General features: G+C 36.7%; 1 protein-coding gene across 4 annotated transcripts in view; it reads left to right on the forward strand.

Annotated features, from left to right (window-relative positions):
* BRWD3 (bromodomain and WD repeat domain containing 3) overlaps nt 1–20297 on the forward strand; it is a 156857-nt gene that overhangs the window by 130273 nt on the left and 6287 nt on the right. For all 4 annotated transcript variants that reach the window (XM_019956005.2, XM_070783702.1, XM_070783703.1 and 1 more), the window contains 7 exons: nt 1680–1736; nt 3708–3848; nt 4732–4806; nt 6230–6382; nt 7714–7877; nt 8256–8353; nt 11708–11866. In XM_019956005.2, the coding sequence (XP_019811564.1) occupies nt 1680–1736; nt 3708–3848; nt 4732–4806; nt 6230–6382; nt 7714–7877; nt 8256–8353; nt 11708–11866 (847 nt within the window). The remainder of the gene's footprint in view (nt 1–1679; nt 1737–3707; nt 3849–4731; nt 4807–6229; nt 6383–7713; nt 7878–8255; nt 8354–11707; nt 11867–20297) is intronic.

Consider the following 20297-nt stretch of genomic DNA (forward strand, 5'->3'; position numbering starts at 1 on the left):
ACAGATGTTTTAACAGCATTAATTTTTCATATCTGTGGCATATGATATCTTTCCATTTATTTGTATATTCTATTTCATCAATGTCTTATAGTTTTCAGTGTACAGATCTTTCAACTCCTTGGTTAAATTTATTCCTAGTATTTTATTCTTTTTGATGTAAGTATAAATGGCATTGTTTTCTTAATTTTTCTTTCTGATCGTCCACTGTTAGTGTACAGAAACATAACTTATTTTTGTATGATGGTTTTGTATCCTGCAATTTTACTGAATTTGTTGATTAGTTCTAACAGTTTTATGGTGGAGTATTTAGACTTTTCTATATGTAATATCATGTCATCTGCTAATAGAGACACTATCAATTTTTCCTTTTTGATTTAAATTTTTTTGTTTTTCTTGACTAATTTTTCCAGCTAAGACTTTCAATACTATGTTAAATAAAATAAAAGAGTGAGTATTCGTGTCTTGTTCCTTATCTTAGAGGAAAAGTTTTCAGCTTTTTACAATTGACCATAAATTAGTTGTGAGTTTTTCCTATATGGCCTTTTTTTATGTTGAGATACAGTCCCTCTATACCTATTTTATTGAGAGTTTATATCATGGATGGATATTGCTCTCCTCAGAGTAGCATTCTGGTTTAGAATAGAAAATTAAACTAAAATGTAATTCAGCAACTTCAGAAAGGGAAACTAATGGCTTGTGAGCTACTTCTCTTCTTTTTGAAAAAAAAAATTCATTAAGGTATAGTTGATTTACAGTGTTGTATTAGTTTCAGGTATACAACAAAGTAAATCTGTTGTACATATATATATAGACCCACTCTTTTTAGATTATATTCCCATATAGGCCATTTCAGAGTATTGAATAGAGTTCCCTGTGCTATACAGTAGATCCTTATTAGTTATTTATTATATATATAGTAGTATGTATATGTTAATCCCAATCTTCCAATTTATCCCATCCCTTTACCCCTGGTAACCATAAGTTTATTTTCTACACCTATAGCTCTATTTCTGTTTTGTAGATAAACGTATTTGTAGCATTGTTTTAGATTCTCCTAGGCATTACCTATGGAGAAGGCACTGGTGACCCACTCCAGTACTCTTGCCTGGAAACTCCCATGGACGGAGGAGCCTGGTAGGCTGCAGTCCATGGGGTCGCTAAGAGTTGGACATGACTGAGCGACTTGACTTTCACTTTTTACTTTCATGCATTGGAGAAGGAAATGGCAACCCACTCCAGTGTTCTTGCCTGGAGAATCCCAGGGACAGGGGAGCCTGGTGGGCTGCTGTCTATGGGGTCGCACAGAGTCGGACACGACTGAAGTGACTTAGCAGCAGCAGGCATTACCTATGTGCTTCACCATCACCAGATTAGTAGTGATGTGTGGGACTTGTCTCTTTGTATTAAAAAACTATCCCTTGGGGTGATACTTCACTGAATCTTATTTTTTAATACATATTCTTATTTTCCCTATAGAAAAGAGGTTTGTTTCTTGAAGTAGCAAAAGATTATAGCATGCAGCTGAAGTTTAGAGTGAATCTTTCTCCCACCTCTGTTCTGCTGCCTGCTTCAATGAGGCAGTTAATTATGATTGTATTTGCCGTTTCTTTGTAAATGTTTATCTAGTTTATAAGACTAAATATAATAATATCTCTCCCACTCTTCCCTTTTAATTTTAGGATACAGAAATGGTTGATTTAGATTCAGATGGACCTGGTACTTCATCTGGAAGAAGGGTGAGTGGATAAATGAACTGCTAATAAGAAAAAATTCAAGCTTCCTGCATCAAGGATCCCTAAGACCAACTCCACAAATTTGGAGAGTTGCTAGAAAGACTTATAGAACTTAGTATATATACTTGTTGCTGTTGTTTAGTTACCAAGTTGTGTCTGAGTCTTTGCGACCCCATGAACTCTAGCCTGACGGACTCCTCTATCAATGGGATTTCCCAAGCAAGAATACTGGAGTGGGTTGCCATTTCCTTTTCCAGGTGATCTTCTCAACCCAGCAATCAAGCCCTTGTCTCTTCTGTTGGCAGGTGGATTCTTTATCACTGAACCACCAGGGAAGCCCTATGTATATTTGTTAACTCATTGCTAAGGTTTATGACAGTGACAAAGTAAACATACAAAGCTGAAACACAGAAAAAAAGATACTGGCAGAGCCTGGAGGAATCTATGTGCAGGTTTCCTTATGCACTCTCTCTCCTCTGAAAGGCCACACAGAGTACGCTCTTTCCCCACAATGAAAATGTAGCAATATGTGAGTGACTAGAGACTCAGTTCCCAAAGAATTTATTGGGAACTTGTTATGTCTACCTCATCTGACTAGTCCATGCCAAGATTCCAGACTCTCAGAAAGCAGGAAAGCACTGGAAATTTACAGGAAAGTGGATATTCAGCACAAATAACATTGTTTGTATTAACTTGGGCAGAGTAAACTACTTTTATCATTTAAGAAAGAGTTCAAGTCCCAAGTTCCTAGACATCAATCAAGGGCTAACCTGAGAAGCAAGGCCTGTTAAAGATAGCTTCAGGTCTTTTATGTTAACTCTGTTCTGCACATTTCTACTCTATGATAATTAGACAAACATTTGTTATATATAAGGAAAATATTTCCTTTCAAATACTGAAAGAGAATGTATACAAAAGACATCAGAATAGTAAAGGCTAGAGTATATTCTGGAGAAGTCAATGGCACCCCACTCCAGTACTCTTGCCTGGAAAATCCCATGGACAGAGAAGCCTGGTAGGCTGCAGTCCATGGAGTCGCTGAGTCAGGCACAACTGAGCGACTTCACTTTCACTTTTCACTTTCATGCATTGGAGAAGGAAATGGCAACTGACTCCAGTATTCTTGCCTGGAGAATCCCAGGGACAGAGGAGCCTAGTGGGCTGCTGTCTATGGGGTCGCACAAAGTCAGACATGCCCGAAGCGACTTAGCAGCAGCAGCAGAGTATATTCTGATGACAAAGAATTTACTTTAAAAATATACATATTGTTCAAGTGTTATTTTGAGAAAATTATGGTGCCATTGTCAAATATTCTTAACTACCAGCAAAGATTAAGGTGTTAAAATTATTGCCCTTGTTCAGGAAAAATTTGTTCCTCTGTGTTTAATTTAAGATTTGGATATTCTCAAAATGAGAATTCAGAATACTAGTGTTCTTGCTGTTTCTGTGAATATAATAATCTAGTTTTTGTTTATATTTTTGCAAGGGGGAATGATATTTAATCAAAACTAAGAAACTTTTAAATGGATGCTATAAGGCGAGTGCAGACAAAAAGAGACTGAGCCAGGCAGTCAGGCAAGAAAAGGAAATTTATTAGAGAGAAAAGAGAGGGTGACTGGCTCTTAAGGAGAACCAGCATTCTCCCTTTCTGATGGAGTCCACCAAAGAAAAATTCTCTGAAGGGATGGTCACATAGCTGGAGGTCTAGAATCTGGTGGTCTCGCAGCTTTGAGAAAATAGGCACCAGTGAGATAACAGGATGCCATTTGGGAAATTTGGTCAGTCTCACAGATCACTGTGATTTATTCTTTGTTTGCGAAGTCAACATAATGAGCCATCTTATCAATGAGACCCCATGTAGCCCCTATCAGGTGCTCTATCTTATATAGATATATTAACATTAGGAAGACAGGAGAAAAATCAATAAAGACTTAAGGAAAGAGCTTTTAAATATAATTCTTTAAAAATCTACAGGTCAAATGCCGAGGCAGAAGACAGTCTTTAAGGTTTAATCCTGATGCTTGGAGAAAACAGTGCAAAGAACTATTGGGCCTCATTTATGAACGTGAAGACTCAGAGCCATTTCGACAACCATCTGATCCTCTTTCCTACCCAGTAAGCATAGTTATTTAAATAATTACCAATATGTATTTTAATTTCCCATAAATGACTATGCTAAGGTCTAGTTAAGAGCTCTTCCTCCCCTTTCTTCTTTCCTTCCTTCTTTATTAGTACATCTCTGAATTGTGAAAGTGAATAGTGTGATTAGTCCTGACTTTTTAAAACGGCTGCCGTACTTTGTGTATAAATACACAGTTGTAAACCAAATTTTAATCTAAATATCTTTGCATTTCCTTCCTGCTTTTATTTTGGATATTTATTTAATGCTTTTTGCTAACTTCTAATACACTCCTACATACTAGAGTCCATTCATAACATATGTCGGCCTTATTTAATTTGTAAAAAAACCTGTTATTCAATATGGTCACTTATTGAATAACCAGTATACCATATTACTTTTCTTCAAAGATAAAAGAGTGAGATCTTTAAATTATAGGATACCTTTTCTAGAAGTGTATCTATTTATATGTTGAATAACCTTTATTACAGATAGCAAATCTGTTTTAAGTTTTTCAGAAAAATGATAACAGCAATATTTCAGAAATACCATCAGACCATCCTCTGAAATTAGCAAGCATCAGTATTTTCTCCATATACACTGGTTTCTGTTGGGGGAAAATGTCATTCAAATAAGGATCAAAATTATGTTCAACAAAGCTTGATTTGTTTTTTGTAGTGGATTTAGGTAGAATAAATTAGTCCTGTGTTTTTCATAATAGAGAATGGTGAATGTAGAATTCCTCCTTCATCTTAAATTATAGTCAGTAAAAACATTCCAATTTATGGATCTTTGTGCATTAGATCATAATTGTATTATAAATTTTGATATTTTGTTGTGGTAGTCTTGAAACACAATATATCTTTTTTACCCTAATAGGGCCATCAAGAGCACGAGGGTGAATCCTCTGAGTCTGTTATTCCAGGACAACAACAAGATTCATCTCTTTGTGAGGTATGCATAGTAATCTCTTAAAAGGTATATATGTTCTGATTGTTTTTGTATTATTTTACTTTTTAAAATTTCCATACTGTAAATAAACCTCTTGTAATTTGTAAAACTATTTTCCAACTTTGCTCACTGCCTTTTTACCTTTGCTTAAGCTTTTGGTTGTTGTTACTTTTTTTTTTTTTTAATAGTGCATGTTCTCAAGAGTTCATTGTAGCATCTAGGCAGGTGTTTGTTTCTATAAGTCTAAAGCTACTGTAGCAGAGTAGAAAACATCAATTACACAACAGAACTATGTCTGTAATTGCAGCTGATTATTCTGAGTAGGACTTCATTCAGCGGGCTGAGTGGGTCTTTTGAGTTTTGGCCATCATGTTATACAAATTACCTATAATTTTTCTCTATGAGAAATCTTTGTTTCATACACCATATTATATTGGAATACACTTTTTTTATTTAAGCCAAAAAATTGAAAATATATTAATGCAATAAGATCAATTGTGTTTTCTTGTACTTAGAAAAATATTTTTCCCCTCTTTTTATAATACCTTTCTTCTCCCCGTCTTCTGGCCCTTTGGCTTCTCCTTTGAGAGAAATGTGCTTTTACTTCTTAATGATTCTAAATAGGATGAAGGAGTTAATATTGGCTATGGTTTTCACTCCAAAACATGTTTATTACTGGTGGTAGTGGTATATATAAGATATAAATTCCAGATGTAGTTCCGTATGATAACTCTAGGAACATCTTAAGTAAACTTGAAATATTTAGGCTAAAATAGAGAGAATCTTCTCCCACCTTTAACTATTGGGTTGGCCAAAAAGTTTGTCTGGGTTTTTCATAAGGTGTTACAAAAAACTTGAAGGAACTTTTTGGCCAACCAAATGAAAATCAAACTAATTATGAATCTGAGACTGAAGACTTTAGATGAAGCAAAAGTGTCACATTTATTAAAAAACAAAAAGGAGAAATACACAGACATGACCAATTTGATTATAACCTTCAACTAATGACAGTTTAGGGAGAATGCCCTCATGCCAACTCCCTGGCAAATTGCTCAATGAAAGTAGAAAATGGGATTGTTCACACAGAATTAAATAATTTGATGTCACAAATTAGCTACGTATTTTCAAGATACTCTAAACTATGTAGTGATGAAGTCAGTGGCTCTGAATTTTCTGCTCTGTCCCTTGAGAGAGTCATAATGGTTTTTCATTGAAGGGTGAAGGCTAAGACTCTTCCACAGAACCCTACTATTTCCCTGAGCCACCAAAAGACCTCTATTAAAAAGATGATTTGGGGGCTAGGAAGAGGTAAGTGGCAGATTAAAGAGCAGTATATTTATTTCATGGCGATGCAAATCTCAGTCCCATTGTTTTGTGTAGTATTGTTACTTAGCCTTTGTGTTTAATAACACATTCTTGTTTGTAGGATTATCATGATGTTATAGACACTCCTATGGACTTCAGCACTGTGAAAGAAACATTGGAAACAGGAAACTATGGTAGTCCTCTGGAATTTTATAAGGATGTTCGCCAAATATTCAGCAACTCCAAAGCTTACACCTCTAATAAAAAGTCACGGGTATGAAGAACCATTAATAGGTGGATTAATTACCTAAGCATTTAGTTATATATCAGGCAGTTTTCTATAACCAGTTTTAAAATTGCTAAACAAGTATGTACTATCATTCTGATGTAGTTTCTAAAGTTTGATTCTCAGTACTTTCTCTGAAACAGTTTATCAAGCAAGCATTAAAGAGAAATTAAGCAGCCCCTCTTGCTTTCTCCTACTTGCCTCTTCTTTTCTCTTAAATAACACCTATATTTGCCAAAAAGAAGTCAAAGAAAGGAATAGTAGAAATTTGAGTATTCTTTAATATGTTCAATAAATAATTTAATAAAAATGGTTGGGAGGATTAATTTATATGAAGTATTTAGATTAGCTATGAATATTTATGTTCCTTTTATTATAACAAATTAGTGAACTATATTGGGAAATTATAAGTTTATTCATACTCACATTTAATGTAATAGTTTTTTATGTTCTATCATAACTTACACATCTTAAGAATAATAAGGTAATTTTCATGTTTTTTTTATCACTAGTATCTGATTAACTTTTAAATCAGTTGCACAGTAGGTATATACATGGTCAGTTCTACTCCATATAAAATGAATTTTTACTGATTTCTGAACATAATTTTTCATATTTTCCCTACATTTTCTGCATATTTCTAAAATAAATGTAGATTTATTTTCTACATTTACATTCATACTTATAAATGTTTATATATCTTTTAGTAAGTTTTACATTTTGAAGCATTTCTAAAAATACATAATGAACATTTTCCAATTTTATCATTACTTTTTGAAAACAGAGGTTTTAATGTCTCCATTGTATTCCACCATACAGGTGGTTTTGTGTTGTTTAACCAGCATCCTATTGCTAGAGATACAGGTTGTTTGTAATTTTTCACTTTAAATGGATAATGCTGTGGCTAACATCTTTAACATCCTTGAATATGATGAGCATGTGTAATTCTCTGATGTTACCATAGGATAAATTCCTAGTGAAGTAATTATTAGCCAAAGGATGTGTATATTTTAAGGGTTTGACATGTATAGCCAATTGTCTTTAAAAAGTTGTTCAGGTTAAAATATCCACTGGCAATGTATAAGAATGTTTTTTCCTACCCTTCCCAACACTGGATATTATCTTTTAAAAATCCTTATTATTTGTAAGTGAAAATGGTTTCTTGTTTTAATTCTTCAGGAAGAATTTTTCAAGTGTAGAAGTAGCACATATATTATGTCTGAAAGGATGATGCTGATATTGTTCAAGCATGTTTATAACCTTTTATTTTTATATAATTAAAATGGTTGGTAAAACAAGACTAATTTCTGCCTTTGCAGATCTATAGCATGACACTGCGATTGTCTGCCTTATTTGAAAGTCGTATTAAAAATATCATCTCTGAATATAAGTCAGCAATCCAGAGTCAGAAGAGGAGAAGGCCACGGTACAGAAAACGTCTAAGAAGCAGCAGCAGTTCATTATCTAGTAACAGAGCTCCTAGGTATATTACATTAATGTAGCAGTTTAGTTTTCAAAACATTTTGTATGTATTACCTTACTTCTTAAAGTTTATTAACTACTTTGAGGGAATCTCAACACCCAAGAGGTTTTTTATTTTTTTTAAAAACTCTTAAACCTGTATAAAGATGGAGCTGGTAACCTAAAGCTTTGTTTATATGAATTTTACTATACCAAAACCTTTTTTAAAAAATTTTTAATGATTGAAATTTAACTTTGTCCTATTACTAGTTTGAAGTATTTCATTTAAATTATATTGCATTTCTTCTATGCTTAGTTTAAGCATTTTGTAACATACTATCTATCATAACATATTGCTACTAGAAAAAAACTGCTCATTATTATATATTTTTACTTACAGTCCAAAAGGGAAACAGAAGCAAATGAAGCTGCAGCCTAAAAATGACCAGAATACCTCAGTGTCTTATGCCAGGAATAGCACTCCTTTCTCATCTCCTGGTAAATATGTCTTTTATTTTTGGTATTCTGTATTTTAGCTAAATACTAAGGATATAGAAGAGGCAGCATGGTTTAAAATGCAAAGGGCAATGGATTTGGATATAGAAAAGTTGCATGTTACCCTCAGTGCTTCTATCTCTGTGGCCCTAGGTAAGATATTAGGTCATAGTTTCTTTATTTTTAAAGTGAGGGTGTTAAGACTAGGTGAATTTTAAAATAACAACTTTAAAATTATGTCTTTATGATTTTTAACATCTGAAATATCTCAGACCACACATCTGCTATATATTTTCCAACATAAAAGTTAAAAAGTCATTATGCTGCTGCTGCTAAGTCGCTTCAGTCGTGTCCAACTCTGTGTGACCCCACAGATGGCAGCCCACTAGGCTCCTCTGTCCCTGGGATTCTCCAGGCAAGAATGCTAGAGTGGGTTGCCATTTCCTTCTCCAGAAAAGTCATTATGTGAGGAAGTAGTTTTCTTGGAAACATTTTTGACATTCTGTGCTTGAAAATTTCAATTTTAGTTCAGCTCAGTTGTGTCCTACTCCTTGTGACCCCATGGACTGTGGCACTCCAGGCCTCCCTGTCCATCACCAACTCCTGGAGTTTACTCAAACTCATGTCCATTGAGTCGGTGATGGCATCCATCCATCTCATCCTCTGTTGGCCCCTTCTCCTCCTGCCTTCAGTCTTTGCCAGCATCAGGGTCTGTTCAAATGAGTCAGCTCTTCGCATCAGGACGCCAAAGTGTTTTAGTTTTAGCTTCAGCATCAGTGCTTCCAATGAATATTCAGGACTGATTTCCTTTAGGATGGACTGGTTGGATCTTCTTGCAGTCCAGGAACTCTCAAGAGTCTTCTCCAGTACCACAGTTCAAAAGCATCTATTCTTCAGTGCTCAGCTTTCTTTATAGTCCAACTCTCACATCCATACATGACTACTGGAAAAACCATAGCTTTGATTAGATGTACCTTCGTTGGCAGTGATGTCTTTACTTTTTAATATGCTGTCTTGGTTGGTCATAACTTTTCCTCCAAGGAGTAAGTGTCTTTGAATTTCATGCTGCAGGCACCATCTGCAGTGATTTTGGAGCTGAAAAAATGAAATCTGTCACTGTTTCAACTGTTTCCCCATCTATTTGCCATGAAGTGATGGGACCAGATGCCATGATCTTAGTTTTCTGAATGTCGAGCTTTAAACCAACTTTTTCACTCTCCTCTTTCACTTTCATCAAGAGGCTCTTTAGTTCTTTGCTTTCTGCTTTAAGGGTGGTGTCATCTGCACATCTGAGGTTATTGATATTTCTCCCGGCAATCTTGATTCTAGCTTGTGCTTCTTCCAGCCCAGTGTTTCTCATGATGTATTCTGCATATAAATTAAATAAGCAGGGTGTCAATTTACAGCCTTGATGTAGTCCTTTTCCTATTTGGAACCAGTCTGTTGTTCCATATCTGGTTCTAACTATTGCTTCCTGACTTGCATACGGATTTCTCAAGAGGCAGGTCAGGTGGTCTGGTATTCCCATCTCTTGAAGAATTTTCCACAGTTTATTGTTATCCACATAGTCAAAGGCTTTGGCATAGTCAGTAAAGCAGAAATAGATGTTTTTCTGGAACTCTTTTGCTTTTTTGATGATCCAACGGATTTTGGCAATTTGATCTCCGGTTCCTCTGGCTTTTCTAAATCCAGCTTGAACATCTGGAAGTACTTCATCAGAAAGTACTGGCTTGGAGAATTTTGAACATTGCTTTACTAGTGTGTGAGATGAGTGCAATTGTGCGGCAGTTTGAGCATTCTTCGACATTGCCTTTCTTTGGGATTGAAATGAAAACTGACCTTTTCCAGTCCTGTGGCCACTGCTGAGTTTTCCAAATTTGCTGGCATATTGAGTGCAGCACTTTCACAGCATCATCTTTCAGGATTTGAAATAGCTCCACTGGAATTCCATCACCTCCACTAGCTTTGATCATAGTGATGCTTCCTAAGGCCCACTTGACTTCGCATTCCACGATGTCTGGCTCTAGGTGAGTGATCATACCATCGTGATTATCTGGGTCATGAAGATCTTTCTGTATAGTTCTTCTGTGTATTATTGCCACCTCTTCTTAATATCTTCTGCTCCTGTTAGGTCCATTCCATTTCTGTCCTTTATCGAGCCCATCTTTGCATGAAATGTTCCCTTGGTATCTCTAATTTTCTTGAAGAGATCTCTAGTCTTTCCCATTCTGTTGTTTTCCTCTATTTCTTTGCATTGATTGCTGAGGAAGGCTTTCTTATCTCTTCATAGAACCATTCAACTTCAGCCTCTTCACCATTACTGGTCAGGGCAGAGACTTGGATTACCATGATATTGAATGGTTTGCCTTGGAAACGAACAGAGATCATTCTGTCATTTTTTAGATTGCATCCAAGTACTGCATTTCGTACTCTTTTGTTGACTATGATGGCTACTCCATTTCTTCTAAGGGATTCTTGCCCACAGTCATAGATATAATGGTCATCTGAGTTAAATTCACCCATTCTAGTCCATTTTAGTTCTCTGATTCCTAAAATGTTGACGTTCACTCTTGCCATCTCCTGTTTGACCACTTCCAGTTAACCTGATTCATGGACCTAACATTCCAGGTTCCTATGCAATATTGCTCTTTACAGCATCACACTTTGCTTCTATCACCAGTCACATCCACAACTTGGTGTTGTTTTTCCTTTGGCTCCATCTCTTCATTCTTTCTGGAGTTATTTCTCCACTGATCTGCAGTAGCATACTGGGGACCTGCCAACCTGGGGAGTTCATCTTTCAGTGTCCTATCTTTTTGCCTTTTCATACTGTTCATGGGGTTCTCAAGGCAAGAATACTGAAGTGGTTTGCCATTCCCTTCAGTGGACCAAATTTTATCATAACTTTCCACTATGACCCGTCCGTCTTGGGTGGCCCTACAGGGCATGGCTCATAGTTTGATTGAGTTAAACAAAGCTGTGGTCCACGTGATTAGATTGGTTAGTTTTCTGTGATTGTGGTTTTCAGTCTGTCTGCCCTCTGATGGAGAAGGATAAGAGGCTTATGGAAGCTTCCTGCTGGGAGAGACTGACTGAAGGAGAAACTGGGTCTTATTCTGATGTGAGGGGCTATGCTTAGTAAATCTTTAATCCAATTTTGTGTTGATGGGTGGAGCCTGAAAATTTAATGATGTAATAAACCATTTGTTCTCAAAATGTTCATATTTTTTCCTTCAAACAACTTGTAATTTTGATGTTAGAGTGAAATAACTGAGTAAGCTATAGTTTTAAAAGCAGCCTTTTTAGTTTTTATGAAAGCATAATTATGTTAACATTAGTCTTTTTTTAAATGTTAAGTTTCAGATGCTGCTGAAGGGCTTTCACTGTATTTACTTGATGATGAACCAGACGGGCCATTTTCTTCATCGAGCTTCAGTGGATATAACCGAAGTGGAAATAGCCATGACCCAGGGAAAGCCAAATCATTTCGAAATAGAGTTTTGCCAATTAAGCAAGGTAAGAAATAAATATGAACTGGGCATTTATTCTTTGTTCCTTTATCACAAATCCTTTAAAAGCTGATATATTTAGGTAGTAAAATTTAGCATGTCCTTAAAATTAATGAGGATTTCAATATTGTCAAATTTGAGGCAGATAGGATTTCATATGTACATTTCCAAACATATCTTAGTTTTTTAAAATAAAATTTAAAATGAGTAGGGAAGAAAAACTAAATAAAGTTATCTTTCCCTGAGCATATAAAACCCAGACTGTTTGACATATTTAAGATTGTTCATTTTATTAAACCACATTAAGAAAAAAGGGAAAAAAATTCAGTATCATCTTTAAATAGGCCTAATATTTCTAAGGGCTACCTGTATTTTACAAAGGGTTTATGTCAAGAAATGAGCCTTCTTTCAGTCAACACCCACTTTTGAAACTTTCTTTTTGTTTTCCAGTTATATAACTCAAATTATTATCTTTCTCCGGGGCCTGCTGTCTCAATAATTAAGGGGTTTTCAGACTGCTCTACCTATTTCTTGGTAATCCACAGAGGTACTTCAGAAAGTCGCAGAAGAACTTTCTCTGTTCAACCAGAACAACTCTTTTTTTTGTTTTTAATTTCATGTATGAGCTTTGAGCTTTCATATAGCTTTCATTTGAAGAATAATTTTCATTGCTAAAAAGGAAATCACTGACCTAATAATTCATTATCATGTACATCCAGTTTGGACCATGTCTGGCGGCATCAGTTATAAATACTGAACGTTATGCAAACTTTGTTATAGACCCTGACCATGTTCAAAGGAAGTTCTGATGTAGTCATCTGTTTGAAGTTTGGAAGAATGATTAATATTCTTTTACAAATACCTTTTTTTGGAATATATACATTCTAATTTATATAAATTTAATGAAAGATTACATTGTTTATTATTATTAAAGTATTAAATAGCTTAAAATATATATTCTAAAGTTATATTTTATGTTATAAGACAAATATTGAAGCATCTGATTACTTTAAAATAATTAGTGGCTTCATTTTTCCCAGTCTATATCTTTACCTTCACCTTTGATCCTGCTATACATTGTATATTCATTGCCACTTCTCTTTTTGTCCTTTCCTCCACTGTCAAGCTTTTAGAAAGTATAGCTTCTACTTTTCACCTCTGTTTCCTTTCAATCTAAACATCCCTTTATCCTTTGTAGTCTTACCTCTGCTGCCACCACTCCCCAAAAGCTATTCTCCTCAGAATCACCAGTAATCTTCAGTGACCAACCAGTGTCCTTTTCTTAGTACCCCACCTCCTTGATCTCTCTATATCTTTGCATGCTATTGACTACCTGCTTTAGGAATTCCACTGCTTAGCTTCTATACTCTACTGATTGTATATCTCTGTTTTGCCTATATTTCTATATTTTTTCTTTTCTTTGGCCCTTCATGCCTCCTATTTGCAGTTTCTCACTTTTTTTTGTCTTTTACAAATAAAGGAATCTAATAACTACATCAGTCATCTTTATGCTGCTGCTAAGTCGCTTCAGTTGTATCCGACTCTGTGCGACCCCATAGACGGCAGCCCACCAGGCTCCCCCATCCCTGGGATTCTCCAGGCAAGAACACCGGAGTGGGTTGCCATTTCCTTCTCCAATGCATGAAAGTGAAAAGTGAAAGTGAAGTCACTCAGTCATGTCTGACTTTTAGCGACCCCACAGTCTGCAGCCTACCAGGCTCCTCCATCCATGGGATTTTCCAGGCAAGAGTACTGGAGTGGGGTGCCATTGCCTTCTCCGGTCTTTATGCTAATAACTCCAAATTCATGTATCTAGCCCTAACATCTGTTTGTTCTATCAGTATAATTTATAGTACTTCCTAAAAAAAGGTTGCCTTGTGTGCTTAGCATCCATTTTTCTGTTTCAAGTGTGCTTCTTTCTCTGCACTCACTATTTTAATGACACCGTCATCTTCTGAGTCATCCTGCTTAAAATCTTACAGTGTTCTTTGACTCACCTTTTATCCCTCATAAATGTCACATTCTAAGTTTTGTAAATTCTACAACTTTTTAATATCACTTAAATCTCTTGTCTACAGTTCATATTGCTATCCCCATAGTTTTTTGCCTAGTCTAGTAGTCAGCGTGGGTGGTCACAATAAGATACTACAGACTGGGTAGCTTAAACAACAGATGCTCATTTTTTAGCAGCTTTATCGAGATACCATTTGACATTTAAAAATTGTATGTTTAAAGTGTACCACTTGATATTTTGTTATATATATATATATATATATATATATGTACTGAGAAATGGCCACCAGAGTCAAGCTAACATTATCCATCACCTCTACATAGCCACTGTGTGTGTGTGTGTGTGTACACGCATGCCTGTGTGGAGAAGGTTTAAAGTCTAGACTCTTAGTGAATTTCAGGTATACAATACAGTATTAACTGTTGTCACCATGCTGTATATTTGATATCCAGAATTTATTCATCCAGAATAACTGAATCTCTGGACCCTTTTACCAACACCTCCACATTTTTCCTCCCTCCAGCTCCTGGCAGCCACCATCCTACTCTTTGCCTCTATGAGTATGACTCTTTTAAATTATACATATAAGTGATATTGTGCAATATTTCTTTTTCTGTATGTTGCTTATTTTGCTTAGCCTAATGTCTTCCAGTTCCATGCATGTTGTAAATGGTAGGATTTCTTTCTTTTATCCATTCATCTGTAGGAAGATTGGCTGTTTCCATGTCTTGCCTCTTATGAATACTGCTATATTGAACATGGAAATACAGACATATCTTCAAGATCCTGATTTCTATTTCTTTGGATATATGCCCAGAAGTAGGATTGCTGAATCAAATGGTAGTTCTGTTTTAGAGAACATGTTTACTGATTTCCATAATGGCTGTACTGATTTACTTTCTCTCCAGCAGTGTGCGAGGGTTCCCTTTTCTCTTTATCCTCCCTAACACTTATCTTTTTTCAATTTTGTATTTTATTATTTAGTTTTTAGAAATTGTTGGCTGTGCTGTGCAACATGTGGGTTCTTAGTTCCCCAACCAGGAATTGAACCTACACCCCCTGCATTGGAAGTGTGTAGTCTTAACCACTGCCAGTCTTTATCTTTTCAATATTAGCCATCCTAACAGCTGTGAACTGATACCTGATTGTGGTTTTGATTTTCATTGCCCTGATGATTAGAGATGTTGTGCACCTTTTCATAAATCTGCAATAGACATTATTTTCTCACAGTTCTGCAGGCTCAAAATCCAAGATCAAGGTGCCAGCAGGATTGGTGTCTGGTGAGGACTTTTCTTCCTCGCATGCTGATGGCTACCTTCTCCCTGTGTCCTCATGTGGCTTTTTCTTTATATACACAGTCAGGGAGAGCCAGAAAGCATTGGTGTGTCTTTCTCTTCTAAGGATGCCAGTCCTAGTGTATTAGGGCCCATCTACCCTTATGATTTCTTTTAATTTTACTTATTTCTATAAGGGTCTTGTCTCAAAATATAGTCATATTGGGGGCTAGGGCTTCAACATATGTATTTGGCAAAAGGTGAGAGGGCACACAAAATTAAGTCCAGAACACTTATGCCAATCTTGTAGTTATGATTACCATACAACCCTACTCTTTGTTCTCTCCAGTTTTTCCAGTCCACTCTCCTGTTTTCCTCCTACCCTGCTTATCTTTGCCAATTATTTTTTATCTTTAAATGTTGAAATATATCAAGTCTCAGTCCTCAGTCAACTTCTTGCTCTCTCGATGAGCTTTCTCAGTTCTCTTCACCCTAAATGTTACTTTTTTACTGAAAATTTCCAAAACTATATCTCCAGCTCTATTCAGGTCTCCCTTGATTTCTAGACTGTGATATCCACCTGATTTTCTTTTTCTTCTTAGAATGCCTTAAGATTTCTGATAGTATTTAAATCTGGAATCTCTATTTTTTTCAACAGCTTGCCCAAACCTATTCTCCTTCATTGTTCTCTAACCAAGCAAAATATCTCCACCATCCACCAAGTTATTCAGGCCATAAAACCTTGGAGTTGACTTTCCTTTTTACTTAGTATTTCATATCCAGACAGTCAACAAATCCTGTCAGTTCGAACTATAAATGTTGGTTCTGATAGCTCCTCCAGAAGGAAATATGTAAATCCAATCACTTCTCACCACCTCAATTGGTAAATCTCTCATGATATATTACATATCATGTCTATTACAGTGTACTGTCAATTGATCTCTGCTTCCAGTCTTGCCCCTTTTCTGTTCTGTTCTCTGAACAGCAACCGTTGGTGTTCAGATGCTCAGTCATGTCCAACCCTTTGCGATCCCATGGACTGCAGGATGCCAGGCTTCCCTGTCCTTCATCATCTCCTGGAGCTTGCTCAAACTCATGTCCATTGACTCAGTGATGATGCCATCCAACCAGCTCGTCCTCTGTCATCCCCTTCTCCTCCAGCCTTCAATCTTTCCCAGCATCAGGCTCTTTGAAACAGGTGGACACAGTAATGGAATTTCAGTTTCAGCATCAGTCCTTCCAATGAATATTCCAGGGTTGATTGCCTTTAGGATTGACTGGTTTGATCTCCTTGCTGTCTAAGTCTTCTCCAACACTACAGTTCGAAGGCATCAGTTCTTAGGCACTCAACCTTCTTTTTGATTTAACTCTCATATCCATACATGGCTACTGGAAAAACCATAGGTTTGACTAGATGGACCTTTGTTGGCAAAGTAATGTCACTGCTTTTGAATATGCTGTCTAGGTTAGTCATAGCTTTCCTTCCAAGGAGCAAGTGTCTTTTAATTTCATGGCTGCAGTCACAACCTGCAGTGATTTTGCAGTCCAAGAAAATAAAGTCTGTCACTTTTTCCATTGTTTCCACAACTATTTGCCATAGCACAGCAACCCTCAGTTCAGTTCAGTTCAGTCGCTCAGTAGTGTCCGACTCTGCAACCCATGGACTGCAGCACGCCAGACCTCCCTGTCCATCACCAACTCCCGGAATTTACCCAAACTCATGTCCATTGAGTCAGTGATCCCATCCAGCCCATCTCATCCTCTGTCGTCTCCTTCTCCTCTCACCTTCAATCTTTCCCAGCATCAGGGTCTTTTCAAATGAGTCAGCTCTTCACATCAGGTGGCCAAAGTATTGGAGTTTCAGCTTCAACATCCATCCTTCTAATGAATATTCAGGACTGATTTCCTTTAGGATGGACTGGTTGGATCTTCTTGCAGTTCAGGGACTCTCAAGAGTCTTCTCCAACACCATAGTTCAAACACATCAATTCTTTAACACTCAGCTTTCTTTATAGTCCAACTCTCACATTCATACATGACTACTGGAAAAACCATAGCCTTCACTAGATGAAACTTTGTGGGCAAAGTAATGTCTCTGCTTTTTAATATGCTCTCCAGGTTGGTCATAATTTTTCTCCCAAGGAGTAAGTGTCTTTTAATTTCATGACTACAGTCACCATCTGCAGTGATTTTGGAGCCCAAAAAAGTAAAAAAAGTCTGCCACCGTTTCCACTGTTTCCCCATCTATTTGCCATGAAGTGATGGGACCAGATGCCATAATCTTCGTTTTCTGAATGTTGAGCTTTAAGCCAACTTTTTCACTCTCCTCTTTCAATTTCATCAAGAGGCTCTTTAGTTCTTCTTCGCTTTCTGCCATAAGGGTGGTGTCATCTGCATATCTGAGGTTACTGATATTTCTCCCCACAATTTTGATTCCAGCTTTTGATTCATCCATCCCAGTGTTTCTCATGATGTACTCTGCATATAAGTTAAATAAGCAAGGTGACAATATACAGCCTTGATGTACTCCTTTTCCTATTAGGAACCAGTCTGTTATTCCATGTCTAATTCTAACTGTTGCTTACTGACCTGCATACTGATTTCTCAAGAGGCAGGTCAGGTGGTCTGGTATTCCCATCTCTTTCAGAATTTTCCATAGTTTCTTGTGATCCACACAGTTACTTTGGCATAATCAATAAAGCCGAAGATGTTTTTCTGGAACTCTCTTGCTTTTTAAGTGATCCAGTGGATGTTGGCAATTTGATCTCTGGTTCCTCTGCATTTTGTAAAACCAGCTTAAACATTTGGAAATTCATAGTTCAAGTATTGTTGAAGCCTGGCTTGGAGAATTTTGAACATTACTTTACTAATGTGTGAGATGAGTGCAATTGTGTGGTAGTTTGAGCATTTTTTGGCATTGCCTTTCTTTGGGATTGGAATGAAAGCCGACCTTTTCCAGTCCTGTGGCCACTGCTGAGTTTTCCAAATTTGCTGGCACACTGAGTGCAGCACTTTCACAGCATCATCTTTTAGGATTTGAAATAGCTCAACCAGAATTCCATCACCTCCACTAGCTTTGATCATAGTGATGCTTCATAAGGCCCATTTGACTTCACATTCCAGGATGTCTGGCTCTAGGTGAGTGATCACACCATTGTGATTATCTTGTTTATGAAGATCTTTTTTGTATGGTTTTTCTGTGTATTCTTGCCACCTCTTCTTAATATCTTCTGCTTCTGTTAGGTCCATACCATTTCTGTCCTTTATTAAAAAGTCCATCTTTGTATGAAATTTTCCCTTGGTATCTCTAATTTTCTTGAAGAGATCTCTAGTCTTTCCAGTCTATTGTTTGCCTCTATTTCTTTGCATTGATCGCTGAGGAAGGCTTTCTTATCTCTCCTTGCTGTTCTTTGGAACTCTGCATTCAGGTGGGTGTATCTTTCCTTTTCTCCTTTGCTTTTTGCTTCTCTTCTTTTCACAGTTATTTTTAAGGCCTTCTCAGACAGCCATTTTGCTTTTTTGCTTTTCATTTTCTTGTGAATGGCCTTGATCCCTCTCTTCTATACTGTGTCATGAACCTCTGTCCATAGTTCATCAGGCAGTCTACCAGATCTAGTCCTGTGAATATATTCCTCACTTCTACTGTATAATTGTTAGGGATTTGATTTAGGTCATACCTGAATGGTCTAGTGGTTTTCTGTACTTTCTTCAATTTAAGTCTGAATTTGACAAAAGGAGTTCATGATCTGAGCCACAGTCAGCTCCCAGTCTTGTTTTTGCTGACTGTATAGAGTTTCTCCATCTTTGGCTGCAAAGAATATAATCAATCTGATTTTGGTGTTGACCATCTGGTGATGTCCACGTGTAGAGTGTTCTCTTTTGTTACTGGAAGAGGATGTTTGCTATAACCAATGTGTCCTCTTGGTAAAATTCTATTAACCTTTGCCCTGCTTCATTCTGTACTCCAAGGCCAAATTTACCTGTTACTCCAGGTGTTTCTTGACTTCCTACTTTTGCATTCCAGTCCCCTATAATGAAAAGGACATCTTTTTTGGGTGTTAGTTCTAGAAGGCCTTGTAGGTCTTCATAGAACCATTCAGCTTCAGCTTCTTCAGCGTTACTGGTCAGGGTATAGACTTGGATTACCATGATATTGAATGGTTTGGCTTGGAAACGGAGAGAGATCATTCTGTCGTTTTTGAGATTTCATCCAAGTACTACTGCATTTCGGACTCTTTTGTTGACTATGATGGCTACTCCATTTCTTCTAAGGGTTTCTTGCCTTCAATCACAAAAAATTAACCAATCTAATCATATGGACCACAGCCTTGTCTAACTCAATGAAACTATGAGCCATGCCATGTAGGGCTACCCAGGACAGATGGGTCATGGTGGAGAGTTTTGACAAAATGTGGTCCACTTCAAAGGGAATGGCAAACCACTTTAGTATTCTTGCCTTGAGAACCCCATGAACAGTATGAAAAGGCAAAAAGATGGAACACTGAAAGATGAACTCTCCAGGTCAGTAGGTCCCCAATATGCTACTGGAGATCAGTGGAGAAATAACTCCAGAAAGAATTAAGAGATGGAGCCAAAGCAAAAACAACACCTAGTTGTGGATGTGACTGGTGATGGAAGCAAAGTATGATGCTGTAAAGAGCAGTACTGCATAGGAACCTGGAATATTAGGTCCATGAATCAAGGCAAATTGGAAGTGATCAAACAGGAGATGGCAAGAGTGAACGTCAACATTTTAGAATCAGATAACTAAAATGAACTGGAATGGCTAATATTAACTCAGATGATAGCAACCATAGCACTCTTTTAATGTAAATTGAATCCTGTCATTCTCTAGCTTTAAAATCCTACATTGGCTGTCATCTCCAACTTATTTCCTATTTTTCTCTTCTACTCTTAATTTTACTGGTTTCTGTTTCCTCCAGTGTTAGTCCAGATATGACCTCATTCAGTTTTTTTCCAAAATACTGCCTCAGCCGAAAAGTCTTCCCTAGCTATTATACATACATTCACACTCTTTTCTTTACCCACTTTTCCTTTTCTTTATAACCCATTTTAGTACTTGAAATTATTTATTTGTCTGCTTCATTGTCTATCAGGGTTTCACACTAAAATATAAAATATAAATTCAA

This window comes from Bos indicus, chromosome X (genome assembly GCF_029378745.1).
Source record: "Bos indicus isolate NIAB-ARS_2022 breed Sahiwal x Tharparkar chromosome X, NIAB-ARS_B.indTharparkar_mat_pri_1.0, whole genome shotgun sequence".
Taxonomy (NCBI): domain Eukaryota; kingdom Metazoa; phylum Chordata; class Mammalia; order Artiodactyla; family Bovidae; genus Bos; species Bos indicus.